General features: G+C 43.1%; 1 protein-coding gene across 4 annotated transcripts in view; it reads right to left on the reverse strand.

Annotated features, from left to right (window-relative positions):
- Nucleotides 1-23,711, reverse strand: part of hspg2 (heparan sulfate proteoglycan 2) — a 519,883-nt gene that overhangs the window by 324,874 nt on the left and 171,298 nt on the right. For all 4 annotated transcript variants that reach the window (XM_041206462.1, XM_041206463.1, XM_041206461.1 and 1 more), the window contains one exon: nt 162-271. In XM_041206462.1, coding sequence (XP_041062396.1) covers nt 162-271 — 110 coding nt within the window. The remainder of the gene's footprint in view (nt 1-161; nt 272-23,711) is intronic.

Raw genomic sequence — 23,711 nt, forward strand, 5'->3', positions numbered from 1 at the left:
GCTGAACAATTGTCTCAATCTTGAAGACCTGTTATTAAGCAACTTCTCAGCCTTCTCTTTTCTGAAGAGCTCAACCTGCTCAGTCCTTCCTGGTAGTCATAAAAAAATCAATAAGCTTTAAAATCAGAACCGTGCAGTGGGATTGCCTCTCCTATACTTACTGTGTCTATGATTCCTTCAGATACTTCTTTGAACGCTTCAGATTCAAAGTTCTCCAACTGAGGGTTGTACTCGATTGAAGTTGTGAAGTTGACCAACACGCGGTAGTACACTGAAAATTAACACATGGAAATAATAGCAAACAGCAAACTGGGGCTTTTATTTCTGATTAAAAAATTACATCATATGACTGACAGAAAACTGGATTAAGTCTCAAGTTTCCCAGCAAGTAAGGCAAATTACAAAGCAAAAAATATCACTCAATCCTTTCCTCAATGCCACAGTTAAACAACACTACCACAAATATACATCGACCTGCACTATTGTCTTCTGGGAAGCAGAGGACCTCCTGGAGGAAAACCCCTCCTGTTTTCCAAAGCTCCTCTGAGGAACCAGTGCCTCCGGTAATAAATATCCATGTCCAGTCTACCTTTCCAAGCCAACAATAGCCCCAAATATTAATGAGGGTCCATGGCCTGAAACTGAAGATCACAACTCAAATTCCCAGCCAACCAGCATATCCAAGGTTCTGTATTTTCCCTTGCTCATTTGGAATTCAGCACTAAATGTGAAGACAGTAAATGTCACATCAGTAGTCGTGCACTGCAGAAACACTTGAACTGGAAGTAGGTTGGTAGTACAAAGGAGTCATGAAAGTAAATGTTTTACTGCTCTCACCCCTCAAACCTCTCACACACTCTGGAGAAAATTTACATCGAACTTGATAAAATATGTCAAACAAAACAAACCATGTAGGACTATTTGCAGTATGAGTGCCATGCAACAGCAGTTGCTAGTAAGTACATCAACCAGGTAGGAACATACACAATTTCATTTCTAGTGCCTCTTACAACCTTAGGACATCCCAAATTTCTTCACAAGCAATGAATTATTTTTCAATTTGAAATGTATTCACTGCCATGATGCAGGGAAATGCAATGGCCAATCTGCACAGCAAGGTCCCATCAATAGCAATGAGATAAATGCCCATTTCATCTGTTTTCAGTGGTATCGGTTGTGGGATCAATATTGGCTAGTGTCAGTGTTTCAGTAATTACACTGTCAAAGTCCAATAACAAACATCTTTTTGACTGGCAATTACATTGCATAGCAATTACATTGTGATGGGCGTTGGTTTCCTGATGCAATCATTTGTATCATTTCTCTAATGTAGCAGTTCTCACGTTCACTTTAGTGCAAAGGTCCCCATTTTGAAACTGGGAAGAAATATTATTAACAGGTACAACTGTAACACTCCAGAGTGGAAGGGACTGAAAGAGTCTGTCACTGTGCTGAGCTGGCTTAAGAATAAACCTGCTTGTGGTAAAAGACTAGCTTTGGACTCATTCTTCTGCGGTGAGCACTTATTGGAACTAACAGCTAGGACACCAGAAAGCTCCCCAGCTTCAAAATAATGTCATGGTATCTTTTGTATCTATCTGAGGAGGGACCTCAGTTTAGCATCTCATCTGAAAGTCGACACTTCTAACAATGGAGCACTCACCACTGCATTGGAGCGTCAGCTCTTCAGAGTGATGTTTGAACTTACCAATCTTCTGCACAAGCAAGTAGCATTGACTCAGTCTCCTACTTTTTCCCCATCTGCTGTTTAGATTTCTCTTGGAATGTGTTCATATGTTAAATCGTTATTCAAATCAAGGTTCTGCCCCTTTTGATCTTTTTGCAATTACCTCAAATTTGTGCCCTCTCATTACCATCTCCAGTGCAAACAGGTTATCACCATTTGCCTCCTCATAAACCTCGATAGTCCAGCAACTCACCAGTAACATATATTCAATCTACAATGTTTATTTTATCATTTTCAGCTTCTGCAATATCTATGCATTTCTAAATCTTGCTTCATTGACTATATAAATTAAGCCAATGTCCGTGTGCTGAAGGTGTTCCTGAAAAGATTTTACAAAGAGCCTCAATTGTATGGCATGCGCCTCAGCAATATTTAGTAGATTAACGATGTATTTAGGTTACATAACTGCTTCAAGTAGTCTCTTGATCTCTCAAGCTGTGGTATCCACTCCATTTACACCAATAAACCCAAATACATTTAAGCAATTATCTGACAACAGTGCAGTCTGGCATCCATTACAGCAGCTTAGGGGAGGACGGGGTCTGTGCAGATAATAACCAGGGCATGGATCGACCAAAGGCTGAGTGTGGGCAAGGAGAGAGGGTCTGTACAACAACTTAACTGAGGTACAAAGATCAACGCTGGAAAGAAAGGGTAGTATTTAGATTGATGTTCCAGTTTTACTGCCTCCAGGGAAGACGAGTCTTTAGGCAATTGGAAAGCAGTAACATCACCTCTTTGTCTCACTGTCATGCTGCTGACAGCCAATTTATCAGAGAATGGAGCTTAATGTCCTCGGCAACAGTTATTTCAAGGACACAACATGCATAATCCTCCTTATTCAAGTCCAATTAGCTATGGCTAATTAGCTATCTCTCAAGAGCTGAGAGATCCACTTGAGATTGTTACCAAGTTCTTTGATAGGCAAGTGATGAACATATCATACAGCAAGGAACAAGTTTCAATGCACCATGAATGCACCAGAGAAATTCAAATCCTGCTTTCCCGGTCAATAAATAACACTGCTCTGTTCAGCAAAGCCCCACCATATAAAACTATTCACTTTTGATTACCAGAGTAGCATTAAACAGTTCAATGAAGAAGATAAAATTATAATGGGGTTTAATGGGGGTAGAGGTAGAGAAGATGTTTCTGCTTGTGATATCCAAAACTCGATGCCATGTACTATAGCCACTAATAAAGCAAATAAGCAATTCGGGAGAAACTTCTTTACTCAAAAGTGGTGATAGCGTGGAACTCACTACCACATGGTGTGAATAGCATAAATGTTTTCAAGGGAAACCAGATAAAAACACTTTTGGGAAAGGGTAATAGGGTGATAAGAATTCGGGAGAGATGAACCTCATGAAGCAGAATAAACATGTTCGGCCAAATGGCCTGTTTCTGTGTAGTAAAATTCTATGTGAAGCTATATCAATAAACATAGCACAAATCGCAGGATATCTAATTCTAGACATACAAGTAAATATTATCAACACAGCCCTAGTGTATGACTAAGTCTGATGGTTCCGAATACATACAGTAATTTCAGCTTTGCATTAACAGCAAACTGTGTGGTGTAAATTGAATCTTATGGCCCAAACCAATTCAAAAGCCTCCATGATGCACCTCGGCAAGTTTCTTTTCTATATTGAAGATTCTGTATGACACAACAACAGGTTCAGGCTGCTTTGACATCATAGTATTTTGTAGCAAAATAGCCATCAGGTCACTTGGTAGATGTGTTTCCCAGCACTTTATTTAAGACACATTTTAACATAGGCCATTTCAAGTACCAGTCATGTGGTGAGATCTGGTTTATGAGGAATATACAGATTGTTGACCTGGTGATGCATAATAATTATTTTTCCACATGGAAGATCAGAGCTGAAACGAAGGGACTGTGTTCGAGAAAGACAGGCCTTCACAATTTTAGGACATCCAGAAATGTTTTATGGTCAATGTTTTTTTTTAAGCGCAATCACTGTTATAATGTAGGAAACATGGCATCCAATTTCCACGCAGCAGAGATAATGACCAAATATCTGTTTTTGTGTGTTAGTTGAGGAAAATATATTGGCCTTGGCGCCTTGGAGAACCACCCTGCTATTCACTGAATTACTGCCATAGGATAGCTTATGCTCACCTGAGATGGCAGACAGGGCCCGAGTTTAATATCTCATCTGAAAGACAATATCTTCAACAGTGCAGCACTCCCACAGTGCTACACTGTAGCGTCAGCCTAGATTTTATGCTCAAGTTTCAACAGATGGGGTCTGTCAGCATATAGGCTGACTTGGCCATGGTACTGAACCCACAGCCTTCTGACTCAAGGTTAGCACTGAGCCACAGCTGGCTCCTAAGTGTCACGAAGCAAGAGCGGTGAAGAGCAGATAGCTTCACCGGGTGCCAATGGCAAGGAGCATGGTCTTGTAGTATCTACAAGAAGCCCTGTGACCAGTTGATATACACTCAGCATTGTCAATGCTTTTTAAATGCTGACATGGTCCAATGTGAGAAGGGTCAATACGACTCCAATGAACCCTAAAATCAGAGCCAGTTAATACTCAAAAAGCAGCTGAGATCCTTGCACATATCAGGAGTTGCTCTGTCTAAGACTTGGCTTCAGCACTGTTGTGGCTATGGAAAGAGCTCTAATTTATTGCCCTGTGCAACAACCATTCACAGCAACCAAGCCTGCAATCCTTGGAATCACACTGATTTTCCAACTTCCTCCCCATCTCCTCACAAAGAGGAGCATTGTGCCCTCACAGCCACGCATTTCTCAACAGCACAGCACATAGAGGCTTGTGATCTTGAGGGCTTTTTCTGATGAAAGCCAAATTATTTAAAGGTCTGTTTGCAGCTGTTCCGATGCCATGCCCCACTATTCACACTGTGGTGTAAAAGCACTAAATGGGGTTCTACAAAAAAAGGCTATCAGGTCAAGCTCCATTCAGGTAGGTAATCTTACAGCAGCACCCAGCCTCCTCCCTGTACCGCAGTCCCTCACCAAACCTGGGCCTCTCAGTGCCCTGAACACCAGTGTCATGTTGAACCATATTGGTATGGGGAGACAAGGCCTTTCACCAATGGGTCTTAACGAGCCCAGGGCTTGGCTGACACAGGTCAATAAATGAAACCAAAAACGATGTTCAGATTAAAAACATTAACTACTGCCAAGGAGATCTCTTACCAAAAGCTGTGCTGAGTGAACACATTTTCTAAACTGCTATTCATATAGCAGTGCTTCTAAGCAAAGACATCATATTGCAGAACATGTTAAAATGCAAGGGTTTTAATTCAAAAACTTCGTGCTGTTTCCAGATTGTGGGAAAACAAGCCGCAATCAATTCTCGACCTTTGGTTAGTTTGCAACTATTCAGCTGTGCCAAAGTTTCAACACCAACCATCCCCTCAACAAGCTCATCCTCCTCCCTGCAACCTCAAGATTCATCACACCACCTCCCCTAACTCCAACTCATCCTTTCCCAGGATCTCAAAACTGTTGAACTTCAAAATGAAAGAAAGGCAAAGTAGAAAAGAAAGGTCATTGTTGTAATGTACAGAGCAAGATCTTTCAATGCAATAATGACCAAGTAATTTGCTTTCATGATACACGCTTAAGAAAGACTTAAGATAAACTTGCATTTATGTAGTGCCTTTCATGATAACCAGACATTTCCAAGAGCTTTACTGCCAATTAAGGACTTTTTGAAGTATGTAATGTTGTAATGTAGGAAACGCAACAGCTAATTTATACATTAAAAAATCCCAGGAGCTGCAATTTGATAATCAGACTGTTTTTGTGATGTTGATTGAGTGACAAATTTTGACCAGGTCACCAGGGATAACTCCCCTGCTCTTCTTCAAAGTAGTGCCATGGGATCTTCTGCACCCTGCCAATCGGGCGGATGGGGCCTCAGTTTAATGTCTCATCCAAAAGATGGCACCTCCAATAGTGCAGTGTTCCCTCAGTGCTGCACTAGAACGTCAGCCTTCAACTTTGTGTTCAAGGCCTGGAGTGGGAATTGAACCCGGAACCTTGTGATTCAGAGGCAAGAGTACCACCAGCTAAGTGACACCTGACATACATAGATAAATATTCATCAGCACACTGGGAGGACTCCCCTGCTTTTGTTTGAAATAAAACCATGAGATTTCTTGTATCCACCTCAATGGCCTCTTACTACCTCGTCGTAACTATCTGACATCACCTGCACTCTAACCACTTTGAACATTGATGGCCTGGATTATAAATCATGACCCTTCACCTCCATTTCTCAGCATGAAGTTCCAATAGTTTCCATTTCGTCCCCTCAAAACAACACAAGAAAAACTGATTCAAAAGCCAGCTCTGTCTCTCATCGCACAGCCAGCTTCTAATCTAAAATCAAGAGTGAACGTCAAGGGACAAAGATGCCACTGGAGGGATCATCCCCTCACACCACTCCCAAGAACAGAAGAGATAAAAGCAACACTGGATAAAGGCCTTGTAACGGGAAACTTTATTCTGCTTTTGGCAGACAATATGTTTGCTGGCTGCGGGACCGGATACATTTTTAAAGTGCATGAGAACATAATTCCAAAGAACAATGCCACAATAATGGAAGTAGAGAAGTTTGGGACAGAAGTGCATACAAAAAAAATTCAGTAACAGGACCCATATAGATCAGCCATGGCAGAACAGATTTAAGGGGCTGAATGGCCTACTCTTGTTCCAGTGACTGAGTGAAGCAATGGTTTACAATCTAGAATTTAACAGACTCCATCCTGCAATCTGGACGTTGCAAGCAAGGCTAGCACTTATTGCCAATCTCTTGTTGCCCTCGAGTTGGTGGTCATGAGCCACCTTCTGAAACCACTGCAGTCCATGTGGTGAAGGTGCTCCCAAAATGCTGTTAGGTAGGGAGTTCCAGATTACTGAATGTCACTCATTAGTTGTGTTGGTGATTGCTCACTTAAGTTTAAAAACGTGGTACCTCATCAGTGTACACCAGTCTTAGTGAACATAGGTTTGGAAGCTGCAATGCTTACTGGCCACAGGTCTCCCCATTAGTTCTGACATGTGTTGTTCCCAGGTCAGGATTTGAATACAGTCTAGACAAGTGAGAGCTAATGAGGCTCATTTTGAATGCATGCACAGTTAGAGAGTTTAATTCAAGGCTGAGTTAGACAGATTTTTGATTGACAAGGGAGTCAAGGGTTACAGGAGACAGACTGGAAAATGGAGTGGAAGCCACAATTTGATCAGTCATGATCTTATTGAATTGCAGGGCAGGTTCAGGGCGGGGTTGAATGGCCTACTCCTTTTAGTGTTTCTTGTGTTATGTTTCGTATTGCTGGTCATTTTTGATTCACTTCAGTCTTCCCCCAACCAGACCCAAAATGGTGACCCAGTGGTAAAAGGCCATAAGACAAGCTGTTTACATTTGTTCCTGTCGTTTACTCGTCACTATAGGCTGCCTCACTGAATAAACGGAGCATCAGTATACTGCCTACTGTCCATATCCATATGCAACTAGACCTTGACATTCAGGCTTGAGCTAATAAGTGGCAAGTAACATTAGCGCCACACTAGAGCCAGGCAATGACCATCGCCAAAATGAGAAAATCTAACTTCCCCTTGACATTCACTGGCACTACCATTGCAGAATACCCCACCATCAACAACCTGGGGGGGCTTACCACTCACCAGAAACTGAACTGGACCATCCATGTAAATACTGTGAATACAAGAGCAGGTCAAGTGATGGGAACTCTGTGGAGAGTAACTCACCTCCTGACTCCTCAAAGCCTGTCGAACATCTACAAGGTACAAGTCAGGAATGTGATGGAATACTCTCCTCTTGCCTGGATGAGTGCAGCTCTAACAACACTCAAGAAGCTCGACACCATCCAGGAGGACAAAGCAGCCCACTTGATTGGCACCCCTTTCACCAACTTAAACATTCAATATCTCCACCACTGGTACACAGTGACAAGCGTGTACCACCTACAAGGTGCACTGTGGCAACCACGGTTCCTTAGACAGCATCTTCCAAACCTGCAACCTCTGCCGCCTAGATGGGCAAGGGTAGCAGAAGTATGCGAACATCACCACTGGGAAGTTCCCCTCCAAGCCACAGACCATTGTGATTTGGAAATATATCGCCATTCCTTCACTGTCGCTGGGTCAAAATCCTGGAACTCCCACCCTTGCTGCACCATGGGTGTACCTACACCACAGGGACTGCAGAGGCTCAAGAATGTGGGCTCATCCCCACCTTCTCAAGGGCAATTAGGGATGGGAAACAAACACTGATCCTGCCAACAACACCCATATTCTATGAAAGAATAAAAAAGAATCCAAATTATCCATTATTCTACCATACGCTTGCCTGCTTCTCATTTTGCAACATGGCGGGCCTTCAGCCCTAGGTTTCTGAGTTTCTGCTAGGGGCAGGAAGTCTCATCCACCACACCACATTGGGCAAATGACATACTAGCAAGGTGTTCTTAGAAAACCACCTGTGAGATTTCAAGTGATCTCTGCGAAAAAACCAAGCATCTTGGTAAACCGTACAAAAGCACAATTATTAAAAACAGCTTTTAAGGTTTTACCTGGACTGTGGCAAAAATCTGCAACACTTTATTAAACGTTCATGTATGTAACTCCTCATACTCATTTGCTTTTAAAAGATGCAATTGCAGAATAAAATCAAGAGGGTGAATGACCTACTCCTGTTCCTAATTTCCTCTTATAGCATTGATTCAGCTGAATAACACATTTTGCATTAAAATTGTCCAAATACATATGCTTGGTGCTTCAGTTTAGCTTTGGATCCTGGCCACAGCAGTAAAGGAGAAGCAGGATTCATCAGCTTTCAATAAAACATCACCACTGTTTTCGAACAAAAGGTGGCTTCTGCCCAGCATCAGTAATGTTACTTCCACATGACATTCCAATACTGCAGCACGATTATGGATATAAACAAGAGAAATAAAAATACTTTCAATGCCATTAGTAGGAAGCTATGTTCTTCATTTCCTTCTGCAAAAATGTATTTTCCATTGGGACTGGTGAGATCCGGATTGTTCACGGCACATGATGCAGGCAAATAACATTAGACCAATGGAGCTCCTACTTCATAACTAGAAATTTTAACTGCCAATTAAGCCTCAAAGGTTAGTTCAAGCCTTCGTCAGAATGGAACCGTTACTTCTACAGTCCCTTGTGACCAATAGTACGGACATGGGCAGCAGCGCTGTGGGGACACAATCACTTCAACAGTTCCCCTCCAACTCAAACACTATTACAATTTGGGCACGCATCTCCTTTCCTTCAACGTTGCTAGGCCAATATCCTGAACTTCCAAGCCAACAATACTACTATGTCACCATCACCACAAGACCATCAACACCAGCTAATGAGGGATAGTAAAGCCTTATCAGTATAATCCATCTACCAAAACCAAATAAACTTTAACAAAAAATACAAAAACTAACCTTTGGCCTTGGTATGGAGCTCAGTGAAACAATGAACTAATTGAGATAATGGCCAGTGTGCTGCCGTGAAGAAGTGTTGAGGCACACAGACTCAGGAAGATGCTTTGTATGATGGTCTGTGCTGATGTTACTGACCACAGTCAGGATTTTTATTTGGTGTCGGGTGGGGGAAGAGATAGCTGATTAGCAAAGTTGGTAAACATGGCAAACACTTGGTTTCGCTTTTGATCATAATGCAATGACCTTTGTTTGAAAGGCCCCACAGACATTGTTAGGGCAGGGCCATGCTCCACTCTTCCATGGGTGAGTACCCTACTAGATTATTGAAGATAATGGAAGGCAGCAGCTGCCTATGGGGCCATATCAGAGTACAGGTCATCACAAGCAGAAGGACTGGGGCAGGGGGATAAAAAAAAGAGGGAAATCAACAAATCTTTTCAAACCAGGAAATGAGATCAAGTATGAAGAATAATCAGCAGCAGAGCTGGTCCCCAATTCGTTCCTCAGCTCTTTAAGGCCCCAGGAGTAAATCTTTAAAAGCCACTTTTATTGATGGCTTTTCTTGTGTGCTGGTTTGGAATAAGACCAGAGGAGCTCTAAAACTGTGCCACCAACATTGTACAGCACTGGTTGATATTGGCCAGGACACCAGGTGGAACTCCCCTTTCTCTTCTTTAGACAATGTCATGAGATCTGTTCCATCCACTTGAACAGGCAATAGGGTCTCAGCTTAACTTCTCATCTGAAAGATGGCAGCTTTGACAATACAGCAGTTCCACAGCACTGTAGTGGAGCTACAACCAGTAACATTCTGACTGAAGCTGAGACTAAACAAAAGTTCAAGAATTTCTCATAATCGAAGAAAAAATCCCAATCAATGAATGAGAGGACAATCTACGAGGGCTTCTTTTACTGGGTAGTCTTTGACTGCTAAGCACAGTTTGGATCTCTCCTGTATCCAAAGGACCTTCCAACACAACTAAATTACAATCCAACCACTAAATCTTATCGATCTGAGACATAGTTAACCAAAAGTGTTTTTGGACACTACTCTTTAAATATTTGTACCTGAAGGCCTATTCTTTGGTTTATTGTTTTAAGCCCAATTTTTAAAGAAAAAGCTGGCTTCTTCAGGCACCTGTCTCATGGTTGACTCACCAGATTTAAATCTTCTAAAATCAATTGGTCTTCAAACCAGAATGGGAGTGGCAGTATCAGAGATTGTGGAGGTCTGGGAAGTCCGTTGAAATCTAAATTCCTACGCATCTTCAAATACTTCATTTTCATAAACCATTGAGATGCAATTTGAAAATACTGTAGTGCGAAAAATTACACTGTTGTCGTAGGCGCCTCACTGATGAGGTTCTAAGTTTGGAAGAGCTATCTACTGTAAACGTTATTATTTTCTATTTCTGAAAGACAACACTGTAAGAAAAGGTTTTCTAATTGTAAAATGGCACTGGAAGCTCGATTCCTACATGGTTTCACTCTTCCCTATCTCCATAACCTTCTCTAGCCCTACAACCCTCTGAGAATTCTTCCTTAATGTAGGACAGACATTAAATACTGAAGCAGTTTTATATGTTATTAATGTATTAGAGCCCTGAACACTGCATAATTTTCAAAATCCCTTGAATTACAACCCAAAATACACATGGCAAAATAGCATTTAGTTTCGAATCCTGATTGACATTTATGAAAAGCCCTTTGCAATTTAGGCCACTTAGCTCTCATAAATGTCAGACCTGCCTTTGGAATGGAAAATCAGTTGAATGTCAATGTGGTTTCCACTAATTTCTACCAAAAAGAGAGTTAGATAGTTAGATTTCTACAGTCACCATTAAGGATGGGCAGCTTGGGGAACCTAGCTTGTGTCATAGCTATCACAGAATAGGGTAAGAAGAGAGATTCTGTGATCCTACACTCTCAGTGAGTAAATATATTCACAGAGCATTAAAGAACTAGTGCTGCAACTAATGTTGCTGTCCCATCTCTGACCTGCACTCCCTGTGGACGCTGCTGGGGAGCGCACTATTTATTTTGAAAGATGAAACACCAAAAAAGGTGCAGCTTGTTCGGTAGGAGCAACTAGCACCACTGGGTAGAGTAACTGGAAGCTAAGAGAAGGAAATGACCAATATTGGTAGCAATCTTTATTGTGCTGCTGAGGTTTTCTCGCCAGTGAGTTTAGAAAAGTGCTTCCCCATAACAGTAAGGGGTAGCAATGAGAGATCAGAGATGTAGAAAGCAAATTTGAATTCCTTCTGTACTCAGGTTGGCCAATTAACTTCTGAGCATATTTCTGGATTTATTAGGATAGCTCCTAACTTGAGATATCCAGTTTTTTTTTGGCAGTACCATTTGTAGAGTTTTACTTTTTCTCACAAATAAATCTGTCAGCCGCAGCTCAGTAACTGAACTCTCACCTCTGAGTCAGAAGGTTGTGGGCACAAGCCCCATTCCAGAAACTGGAGCACGAAATTGGAGCTAAATATCCAGTTTTTTTTTTGCCAGTACCATTTGTAGAGCTTTACTTTTTCTCACAAATAAATCTGTCAGCCGTAGCTCAGTGGTTGAACTCTCATCTCTGAGTCAGAAGGTTGTGGGCACAAGCCCCATTCCAGAAACTGGAGCACGAAATTGGAGCTGATACTCTAGTTCAGTACTGATGGAGTGCTCAATGGTCAGAGGTTTGGGTTTTTAGATGAGAGGTTAAACAGGGATCCTACCTGCCCTCTTGAAGATACCAGATCCCAGGACACCATTCCAAAGTGGAGTAAAGGAGTTATCCCTGATGTCCTGGGCAATAATTGTCCCTTAGTTAATATCACAAAAACAGATTATCTGATCATTATCATATTGCTGTGTAGAAATGGGCTGCTGCTTTTTCTTTACAATACTTTAAAAGTACTTCACTGGCTGTAAAGTCCTTTGAGATTGTCTGAGATTGTGAACAGCTCAAAATAAATGCAAGTCCTTCTTTCTATTATTAACCTTTGCATGGTAAACAACGAAAGGTTAAATGTCACCAACGAGTTGTACTATCAATGAATATGTGGGACCCACTTTTACCTTTGAAAAGCCTCAGAAGCTCTGGTTAGATCATGGCTAGGGCACTGCGCCCAGTTCTGGTCACCACGCTTTAGGAAGGATATGTGAAGGTCCTTGAGAGGGTGCAGAGGAGATTTACCAGAATAGTTCCAGGGGTGAGGAATTTTAGCTATTAGATTAGGTTGGCAAAGCTGGAGTCATTTTCCTTAAACAAAGGAAGTTGAGGGGAGATTTGATGGAGAAGAACATGATTATGACAGCTTGGATAAAGTAGACAAAGAAAAGCTGTTCCCATTAACTGATCATACAAGGATTAAGGTTTTGGGAAAGGAATAAGGATGGGATGTGAGTAAGAGCTTTTTTTTTTTACACACTGTGAGTAGTAATAACCTTGAACTCATTGCCCTCGAAGGTGGTGGAAGCAGAGACAGTGATTTCAAAAGGATACTGGATAGGAACTTGGGGGAATAAATCACAGGGCCATGGATACAAAGCTAGGGAACAGGACTGAATAGATGGCTCTACAGAGAGCTGGCATGCACTCGATAGGCCGAATGGCCTCCTTCTGTGCCATAATGATTCTATTGTGGAGCTTTGCAGTTTCTGTCTGGCAGCTCAAGCAATTCTACGGCAATATAATAAATTAAATGAAAGCAAAATATTGCGGACGTTGGAAATCTGAAATAAAAATAGAAAATGCTGGAAAAACTCAGCAGGTCTGGCAGCATCTGTGGAGAGAGAAACAGAGTTAATGTTGAGAGTCCATATGACTCTTCTTCAGAGCTGGAGAGAAGTAAGATACGTGACAAGTTTTAGACTGTTTAAGAGTGAGTAGAGCAGGTGGAGCAAGATGGACAGGGATAGGAGGGAGTTCAGGAGAGATTGACAAAGATGTCATGGGCACAGGACAGAGAGAGTGTAAATGGTAGTGTTAAAGACTAAAGAAGGTGCTGAGAGTGCTGAGCTGACCTCGCCACTTATTGTGGATAAGACAAAATGTTCATCTTTACGCACCAATCCGCTGAGCCACACAAACCTCAACAAAGAACAAGCTACCAGCTGAAGGTAGACAGGAACTAATGCATTATTAATTGAAAAACTAGGTTGAATACATGAAGGACACCGCCAATATAAAAGTTGAAAATACTAATGTTAATCTTATCTATGCTATAACTGGACCGCAGCTATCTTGGGAAAGACTTGGACCATATACCAAACTGTGTAGTAATGAATTTCATTTCATGAGCTCTCTAATGCACATTCCCATGGCTTGAGCCTTTCCAGATTACGAGGTAAAACACATTTACAGCCTTCATAGACACAAATAAAAATGTCATTCTTCATTATAATGGCAGCCTTGATTTAATTGCCACATTCTGGTCTGCAAATCAGAAGTTCTTGGTTTCAAGTCCCACCCCAGAGACTGGAGTATATAATCTAGGCTGACATTCTTCAACAGTGCTGAAGGAGTGCTGCACTGTCAGATGAGACTTGAAACAAAGGTCCTTATCTGCCCTCAGGTGGAAGTAAAAGATTCCAAGGCATGAACCAAAGTCCAGGGGAGGGCTCCTGGTGTCCTAGCCAATATTCATCCCTCAACCAACACCACCAGGAACAGATCATCTCATCAGTCATCTCACTGTTGTTTGTGGGATCTTGCTGTGCACAAATTGGGTGCCGTCTTTGTCTCCAAAATATGACTAGACTTCAAAACTAATTCATGAGCTGTGAAATGCTCTGGGGCAACATGGATTTCAAAAGGGAAAGTTTTATTGATCAATCATACTGAATTCCTTGGAGAGGTAACTGAGAGGCTGGACAAGGGTAATTCAGTAGATGCAATATATTTGGATTTTCAAAAATACTTCAAATAAGGTAGACTAATGAATGAAGTCAGAACACATGGAGTCAGGGGTCCTAGATGCATCAGTCTAGTACCATTATTGTTCACAATTTATATTAGGCTTTGGAATCAAAAACACTATTTCTAAATCCATGGGCAACACCAAATTCAGGGGGCAGTTGACACTTGGAGGACTACAACAAATTGCAAGATGATATTAATAAACTTGTAGAATGGGCAAATAATTGGCAAATGATTTTCAACATTGATAAGCGTGAGGTATGATGTTTTCGAAAGGAAAATAAGGAGGTTGCATATTACTTAGAAAATAAGAATCTAAATGGGGTGGAGGAGTAAAGGGACCTGGGAGTGATGCCCCCAACCATAACAAAAGCAAACCAAGCTTATTTCTAGGGGGATAAAATTGGAAAGTAGGGAAGTTATGCTAAGCTTGTATCAAACCTTGGTTACACCACATTTGTGTACAATTCTGGTCACCATATCTTTAATGTGTATGGGGTCACCGGAGAGTGAGCAAAGATTTACAAGGATGATATCTGAACCGTGAAGTTATGCCCATCAAAAAATGAACAAGCTGGGAACAGTAAAGAGCCCCTCAGGCTGTACAGATTAAAATGAATGTCTGCCAATGATTGTAATATTCATTGTTTGTTCTGATACACCTTGTGATTCATGTTGTTAAAGTTGAACCTGATTGTATTTTTGTAATGGTGATTTGAAATGGTTCGAAATGTTTTTGAAGATTTATGAATAAAGTATATTTTTGCAAAAAAAAAACAAGCTGGGTCTCTTTTCTCTTGAAAAGAGGAAGCTGAGGGAGAAACTAACAGAGGTCTTTACATTTCTGAAAGATGATGAGATGATGATTGAATAGACAAAGAGAGAATGCTTGCACTTGTGGGAAAAGCAAAGCCAGAGGCCATCATAATAAGATAGTCACCAAGCAAAACAACAGGGAATTCAGAGGAAACTTCTTTACCCAGAAAGTGGTGAGAATGTGGAACTGCATGAGAGTACAATAAAAGCAAAATACTGCAGATGCTGGAAATCTGAAACAAAAACAGAAAATGCTGGAAAAACTCAGCAGGTCTGACAGCATCTGTGGAGAGAAAAAGAGTTGACGTTTCAAGTCCATAAAACTCTTCAGAGCCTCCTCTTCACTGCATGAGTGTCAGCCTGGTCTTTGAGCTCAATTTTCTGGAATGTGACTTAAATGCACAAACCTTCTGACCCTGAGGCGAGAGTGCTAACCGCTGAGCCAAGGTGACACCGAAGCAGCAGTCCTGACTGATTTTCCCCTTCCAAGCTTTATATCCATTCTTGGAATGTAGGTGTTGCTGGCAAAGCTGTATAAGTTATGGTCCGCCCCTAGTTGTCCTGAGAAGGGTGCTGGTGGTTGTTCTCTTGAACCATCTGTTTGACACCTGTGGCTCACCAGGCCGCTCCAAAGGGCAGTTAAGAGGCCGTGGGCTTGAGACACGTTCCAAAAATTTGAGCACATATCCTAGGCCATCATAATGCAGATGTGGTGTTGCACTGCCAGGGATGTAGTTTTTCAGATAGCACATTTAAAGCAAGGCCTTGCTGGCCCTGGCAGGTGGACTTAAAAGATCCCGTATGCTGTTTCAAAAAAAAAGGGCAGGCAAATTCTCTCTGGCTTCCTGGCCAATAATTATTCCTCAACCAACATCAGCAACTGCTCATTATGCCAATGTTAGTTGTGGGACCTGTGTGCAAAAACCAGCTGCCACAATTCTCTACCACAGTGACGATACTGTGAGTACTCAACTTGTCTGTAAAGTCCTTTGGGACATCCCGAGTTCATGAAAGCTGCTACATTCAATTCTTCCTTTCACACTTTAAGCTGATCCAGCCTAGGAATAGTTAGGGCTGCCCGTTGCCTTTAACTGATATGACTTTCAATCTAGTACTCTTGTAAAGTTTCACTGAAAAGGAAACACATAAAATAGGATGCAACCACCACAAGTTTTATTTGAAATCTTTCCCATAACAGCTCAATTTATGTAGACACAGCTGGCTGATTGAAAGGTCTGCTCTACCATCTCAGCAACTTAAAACAATGTTCACTGGCATGCCTACCAGCTCCCAGTGGGTCAATTTTTAAAAAACCGCCAGCATCGGCTGATAAAAAACCAAAGATGGAATGACAGAGCAAGCTCGAAGGGCTGAGTAGCCTACTCCTGCTCCTGATTCGTATGTTCGTTTGTAATCCTGACACATGCTGAAATGTTTCATGAACAGAATATCCATCAGTATCAGCAGCGTGTACCATCTACAAGATGCACTGCAGGAATTCACCAAGGCTTAATAGACAGCAGCTTCCAAACCTACAACCCGCTACCATCGAGAAGGACAAGGGCAGCAGATGGATGGGAATACCACCACCTGGAAGTTCCCCTCCAAGTCACTTACCATCCTGACTTGGAAATATATCACCGTTCCTTCACTGTCACTGGGTCAAAATCCTGGAACTTCCTCCTTAACAGCACTGTGGGTGTACCCACACCATAGGGACTGCAGCAGTTCAAGAAGACAGCTCAACACCACCTTCTCAAGGGAAACTATAGATGGGCAATAAATGGTCTAGCCAGTGATGCCCACATCCCATGATGAATAAACAAAAAAACACTGCTGCTGAAACCCTCATTAATGGCTCTGTTACCTCTTGATTCAATTATTCTAATGCACTCCTGGCTGGTCTCCTACATTCCACCTTCCATAACTTGAGGCCATCCAAAACTCAGCTGTCAGTATCTTAATTCTCACCAAGTCTTGTTCACCCTTCACCATTGTCCTCTGATCATACTAGCGTCTGATTAAGCAATTCCTGGATTTTAAAATTTTCTTTCTCATTTACATATCCCTCCATCGCCTTGCCCCCTCCCTACTTCTATAATCTCCTCCAGCGCCATCACCCTCTGAGATAACTGTAATCATCTAATTCTAGCCTCTTGAAAATCCCCGATTTTAATAATTCCGTCACTGGTGGCCATGCCTTCAGTTGTCTAGGCCCTAAGCTCTGGAATTCCCTCCCCTACTTGTTTCTACCTCACTTTCATCCTTGACAATCCTTAACACCTACCTCTTTGACCAAGCTTTTAGTCATCTGACCTAATGTCTTCTTATGTAGCTCAGTGTCCTATTTTGTTTTCCTATGAAGGACCTTGGGATGTTTTACTAAGTTAGGGTATGAGAAACTTCAATTACAGGGCTAGGCTGCAGAAGCTAGAGTAGATAAGAGACGATAGAGGTGAGCAGATAGGGAAATATTTATCCCATTTCCTTCTCGAAAGGACATTAGTGAACCAGATGGGTTTTTATGACAATGGTTTCATGGTCATCATCAGGCTTTTCATTCCAGATTTTTATTGCATTCAAATTTCACCATCTGCCGTGGTAGGATTCAAACCCAGGTCCCCAGAGAATTATCCTGGGTCTCTGGACTACCAGTCCATTGACAATACCACTATGCCACCACCTCCCCCACTGATTTCAGGCGAATATAAGAAATAGGAGCATGAGTAGACCATAAGGCCCGTTGAGCCTATTCCACCATTCAACATGAATATGGCTGATCTTGGGCTTCAACTCCGCTTTCTTGCCCACTCGCCACATTCCTTGATTTCCCAAGAGACCTAAAATCTGTCTATCTGGGCCTTAAATATATTCTATGGTGGTACATCCACAACCTTCTGGGGTAGAGAATTACCAAGGTTCACAATCCTTTGAGTGAAAAAATTTCTCCTCATCTCAGTTCTCAATGATCAGCCCCTTATCCTGAAACTGCGATCCCTTCATCTAGGTTCCCCAGTCACAGGAGACAACGTTTCAGTATCTACTTTGTCAAGACCTTTCATAAATATTTCAATGAGATCACCTCTCGTTCGTCTAAGCCCTAGAGAAATTTGTGATGAAACCTAAACTCACCACCTTTACTTCATAGGTCTGGGCGAACTTCAGCCTCTCTTGCATGCATCGGGTTGGAAATGGCTGCACACGCACAGTTCAGTGGCTTTGTGTTGTTCCGGGCGGGACGTGGCCCTGCTCGCCTGTGCAGAAGGGAAAAGAGAAAACGGAAAACGAAGAGGAAAGTCAGGTGACCGGTATTGTAAGAGTGTGTCCCAGGGAGCAGGGGGAAGGTCCCAAATCAGGGAGAGGTCACAAAAGGTAGTTCCAGGTAATGAATGAAGACAGGAATAAGTCCCCTTAAGTGAAGTTAAAGAAAGGAGCAGGGTAATCACTCCAAATTCAAGAGTGAGCTGCAGAGAATGGACCTTAAATGAAGTGGGCATGAGAGGAGTTCTGAAGATCTGAGAAGGCAGCTGAAGGTTGCTGATACCGTGCTGCGGTCCTTTGGGGGAAAAGGTACCCCTGTGGAGCAGTGCCTGCTCTGCTTGGCACAGCCAAAGATCTGAAATTGTGCATGGAAAGTGAAGCTTGAGTGTGCTCGGTGATCCAGGCGAAAAGAATTTTGGAAGGCAAGACTGAAACCCTGCGAGGTGGGTCGTTGTTGAAGGCATCAGAGTGGGAGCGACCTTTGAAGACGAGATCCTCAAATGTAGAGACTGGAAATCCTCATGAGAAAGACCAAGTTTCAGTGAGATTGGGTGGCTCACAATGTGACAAACGTCTGGATGGGTTGTCAAGAAATCCATGGAATCTGCTTTGGTCGCATCTATCTTCTATTGTGCTGTGTCCGACCATAGTTTGCCTGTTAATTCACATGTACCTCATACTTACCATGAATGTTGCAGTGCAAGGTAGATATTGTAAGTTGTTTCTGAACTTGTTAGTAAAATTTATTTTTGTTTGTTCAAAACCCGTGGAACCTTATGGCTCTATTCACATAGCATCTTGAATCTCAAACTTTATCTACTTTAAACAAAATGTTACTGGACCCTAACCAGATCTCCCTGGGATCTGGCCGAGGATCATTACAATGCCTGACATCCTTCCATTTCTGGAGGTAAAGGGCTGCACCCGGGGTGTGTGTAACTTATGTACCGAACGCTGCCTGTTGTGGTTGTAGGGGCCGAAAACCAGTTCACCGTAGAGCATGTCTTTCGGGATGCGGCCATCATCCATTCGGCTCACATGACCCAGCCAACTGAGTCGCTGCTGACTCAAGAGGGCAAACATATTGAGGATCCCTGAACTCTGGTGTACTTCCATATTCGGCACTCTGTCCTGTCTGGCAGGAGATGCTCAATATTCATTTGAGACAGTGGTGGTGGAAGCTGTTCAACTACTTTTCTTGGCTTGCATAAGTTGCCTATGCTTCATTACACTAAAGAAGGGTGCCGAGAATACAAACCTGGTACAAACAGGGCTTTGCACTTTTGGTGTATTTGCTGTTGGTCCACACTTGACCTCTCAGCTTTGATATGACCCTTGCAGCCTCATCAATCCTGGTGCTGATTTCAGCAACAGGGGACAGGTTGTTGGCAATTGCTTATCCAAGGTATGTGAATCTGTCGATGACCTCCAGAGTGAGGTTGTCGATGTTGATGGAAGATGGAGTCTCTATATTCTGGCCTATAACTTTGATTTTCCTGACGCTGACTGTCAGTCCAACTCCTCACAAGCCAGGGAGAGCCGACCCTCAAGCTGTTGCGAGTGACATTCAATATGGAATGCTAATGCAGCATCATCAACAACAGCAACTCACGGACTAGGACATAACGCACTTTGGTGCACAGTCTCGCCAAGTTAAACAGCTTGCCGGCAGCTCTGGCATGCAGGTAGACACCCTCATCTGAGTCACCGAAAGCGTACAATTGCAGCTTGGAAAAAAAAATACCAAAGAGAGCTGGCACCAGGACATAGCCTGGCTTTCTCCCGCTGCTGATCTTGTAAGTGTCTGACGAAGCTCCGTTATAACTGATGAAGCTGTGCATGTTCTGGTGTAAAGGAGAAATGACACTCAGGAGCCCAGGAGGGAAGCCTATTTTCTACAGCAGTTTGAAGAGTCTGTCTCTGCTGACAAGATCGGATGCCTTGGTGAGGCCTATGAAGCAAAGGTAGACTGACTTGCATGGTTCGCAGCACTTCCCCTGTAACTGCCGAAGTGAGAAAATCATGTCAATCTGCCAACTCTGAAGCAGCATTGAGGCTCAGTAGACACATGATGTGATCTAGTCACAGCAGCGTGAGTAAAGACCTTCCCCACGATACTTCACAAGGAGATTGCCCAGTAATTGTTGCAGTCACTGCGATCCTTTTGTTTCTGTACAAAGTGACAATATTTACATCGCGCGTGCCTTGAGGGACAAATCTTTCCTTCCAGGAGACAGAAGTTCATGGAGATGCTGCAGCAGCAGCACCAGTTTTCCACTTTTGATGATTTCAGGCGGTATAGCATTGTTTCCTAGGGTTTTACCACTGGCAAGATGGTCAATAGCCTTGTTGAGCTCTACTACGGTGGGCTCACTGTCCAGCTCAGTGACAGGGCGGTCTGGAACGGCACTGAGATCTTCAGTACAACATTCTCTGTCACAGAGCTTGAGGTAATGCTCCACCCACCTTTCCATCTGCTTGTTAGGTCAGTGATGATCATCCTTGTCTTTGTCTTCAAAGGGGTGATTTAGTTGCTGCTGGGCCCATTGCTTTCTTAATTCCTTCATACATCCCTCCAGCAACCCCGGATTCAGCAGCAGATTTATGTTATTGCAGAGTTTCAACCAGCAGTGCTGAGCAATCTGCTGAAACTCGATCCTGGCAGCTCAGAGAGCATCTGGATTTTGTTTGTTGGGGACTTGCTTGTAGTTCATGAGGGCTTTCCTCGTGGTTGTGGTAACTGGCTCCATTTCAGTCCAATAAGTCTCAAACCTGTCAGCATTCCTCTGATCTCTTTTCCCGTATGCAGTGAGTACAGAATTACTGATGGTGTTGTGCAGATGATCCTACTTTGACATTTCCTCTGGCCGTGGGTGTTTGTTGTCTAAAAGAGGATGTTGAGGAACTCCTGGGCCCTTTCTGTTTCAATGGTACGGACTACAGGTGACCTTTCTTCTTGACGTAGTGTAGTTTCCTTGGCTTCAGCCTGACCTGGCTATAGCCAAGTGGTGAGTGTCACAGACAGCACTGCAATAGCTACGAGTGATGAGGACACTGTTGAAGGTGGAACATCTGGTGGATGATGAGATCCAGCCGGTGCCAGGAGCATGATCTTGGATGTTTCCAGGGCACCTTGTGGCACGGCTTGTTTAGGAAGTAGCTAACACCACAACTACAGCAGCCTCAGCTCAGTTAGGTTCATCTTGCCAATTCTCTGGTGCCCTATGCAGATTGCAAGGCTGTGCAGTCAGTACCCATCCTTGTGTTGAAGACCCCTAGGAGGTCCAGCCCCTAATGCTGGGAATTCTGCTGACAGCAGCGTCAAGTGCTTCAGAGAATTGACCCTTGATGTCTTGGGTGGAGGTGAGTTTCAAGGCATAGATGCATGAGGTTAACTGTGCCCACACTTGTTGACAAGCAGAGTAAGAAGTCTCTCAGTCTTCTGTAGGGGGTTTAAACCTTCGCAAGTAGAGTGACTTTTACTGCAAAACCCACTCCATGCTCCTGTGTTGCCTGTTGAGTTTTCCCCTGCCAGAAGAAAATGTAGTGTTTCTCTTTAAGGAATCCACTTGGAGTAAGCCTAGTTTTCTACAGCCCAGCAATGTCCATATTGAGTCTTGTAAGTTCTTTGTCAATCACAGCCGTCTTGCATGTGTCACAAACCTGCAGAAGGTCATCAGTAATGGCAAGGATGCATGGTTCTTATGTTCCAGCTTGCGATATGAAAGAATGGTGTCTTCTTTGTTGAGTTTGCCTTACCTGGTACATAGATTATCTGTCAAAAGATGGCCCTCCAAGCACCAGTGAAGCAAGTAGGCATTGGCAGGACAGCATCCAAAAGACTGGGGGCTGCCAGGCTTGAGATGGGCCGTGGCTATCCAATGAGAGGCAATGATCTCTCCTATTGTTGGAAGTAACCCCTGGCACTTGTGTTCTACGCCAATTGAATGAAGGCTTATAACTGGTAACTGTTTCTTCCTGTGTTGTGCCAACATTAAACTTCAAAGCTAGAATGCCCTCTCCAGCCATCAGTCTGGGCAAAGAGTTTGGAGACCTCGGGTTGCTTAAGCATCAGGGCCACCCTCTTGGCATTGCTAGTACTGTCCAAAGGAAAGTATAAAGCTGTATTGTTTGATACCAGCTCTGCTGCAGGAGTGCCAGAAAGCTGCCTGATAGATGACAGATTGCCGCCTAAGGGACTCCACCCCTGATTTTATGTTGGGGTTTACATTTTCTCTCCCAAGGCATCCATAAGACAGTGGGGCTAATTGCCCATAGCTGGACTTCTGGTCCGTGGGCACTAGGGCATAACATGCTGGTGGGTCTGTATGACATGCTTCTGGGGGGCAGGCCGCCTCCAAATCCCCTGTAGTTTAGCCTGGATCGGTGAGTTACCCAGTTTACATTTGTCGCCTCAGGAGGCACTCCATGGGGCTTATTGATGGAGAAACTTTGTACTCGCGGGAGAGGCTAATGGGCTCGGCTCTCTTTCGCAGTAGTTATATTGTTACCCAGCGTCGAGAGCTGAAATCAAGAGGTGACAAACAGGCTAACCACTACACACCACCCACTGCACTAACAAACTTGATGCATCATATCATTATACTCCACAGAATATAGACCCAGTTTACTCAGCCTCTCAACCCAGGGACCAATCTAGTGAGCATTCTCTGTGCTGCCTCCAACGCAAGTGTATACTTCCTTAAATATGGAAACTAAAATTACACAGTTTTCCAGGTGTGGTCTACCAAAGCCACATTCAGTTGTAGCAAGACTTCATTATTCTTGACTTCAACCCCTGGCAATAAAAGCCAACATGCTATTTGCTTTCCTAACTGCTGCTGTACCTGCATGCCCTGTGAACAACATTTACAAGTTTCATGCCTTTTAAAAAATATTCTGCTTTTCTATTCTTAGGACCAAAAAGTGAATAACCTCACACCTCCCCACATTTTATTTCATCTGCCACCTTGATGCCCACTCACTTAACCTGTATGTCTCTTTGCAGCCTTCTTGAGTCCTCCTTATAGCTTACCTTCCCACCTAGCTTTATAATGTCAGCAAACTAAGACACATTACTCTCTGTCTCTTCATCTAAGTCTTTAATAAAGACTGTAAAAAGCTGAGGCCCAGCACTGATCCTTGTGATACTCCACCGGTCCCTGCCTGCCAACTTTAAATCCTCATCCTATTTATCCCTATCCAGAGACCTACTCTCTCTTTCCATTCCATTGATCAATCTTCTATCTGCACTGCACCAAACTGAATGAATCCCCAGATTCAACTCATCTATATAACCTGGCCTTCACCAAGACATGGACAGGTGCCCAGGTCCAGGGAGGAAACTTGGACACGACTCCAGGCTTGAGGTTCCAACTGGATTCAAAATCTCCAGGCAACTTTCTAAAACATGGGCCAAATGGTCTCTATCTCTGCTGCTCTTCCTTCCTTGCCCAACATAATGATCTTACTGCAGCGCCAGGA

This window comes from Carcharodon carcharias, chromosome 15 (genome assembly GCF_017639515.1).
Source record: "Carcharodon carcharias isolate sCarCar2 chromosome 15, sCarCar2.pri, whole genome shotgun sequence".
NCBI lineage: Eukaryota > Metazoa > Chordata > Chondrichthyes > Lamniformes > Lamnidae > Carcharodon > Carcharodon carcharias.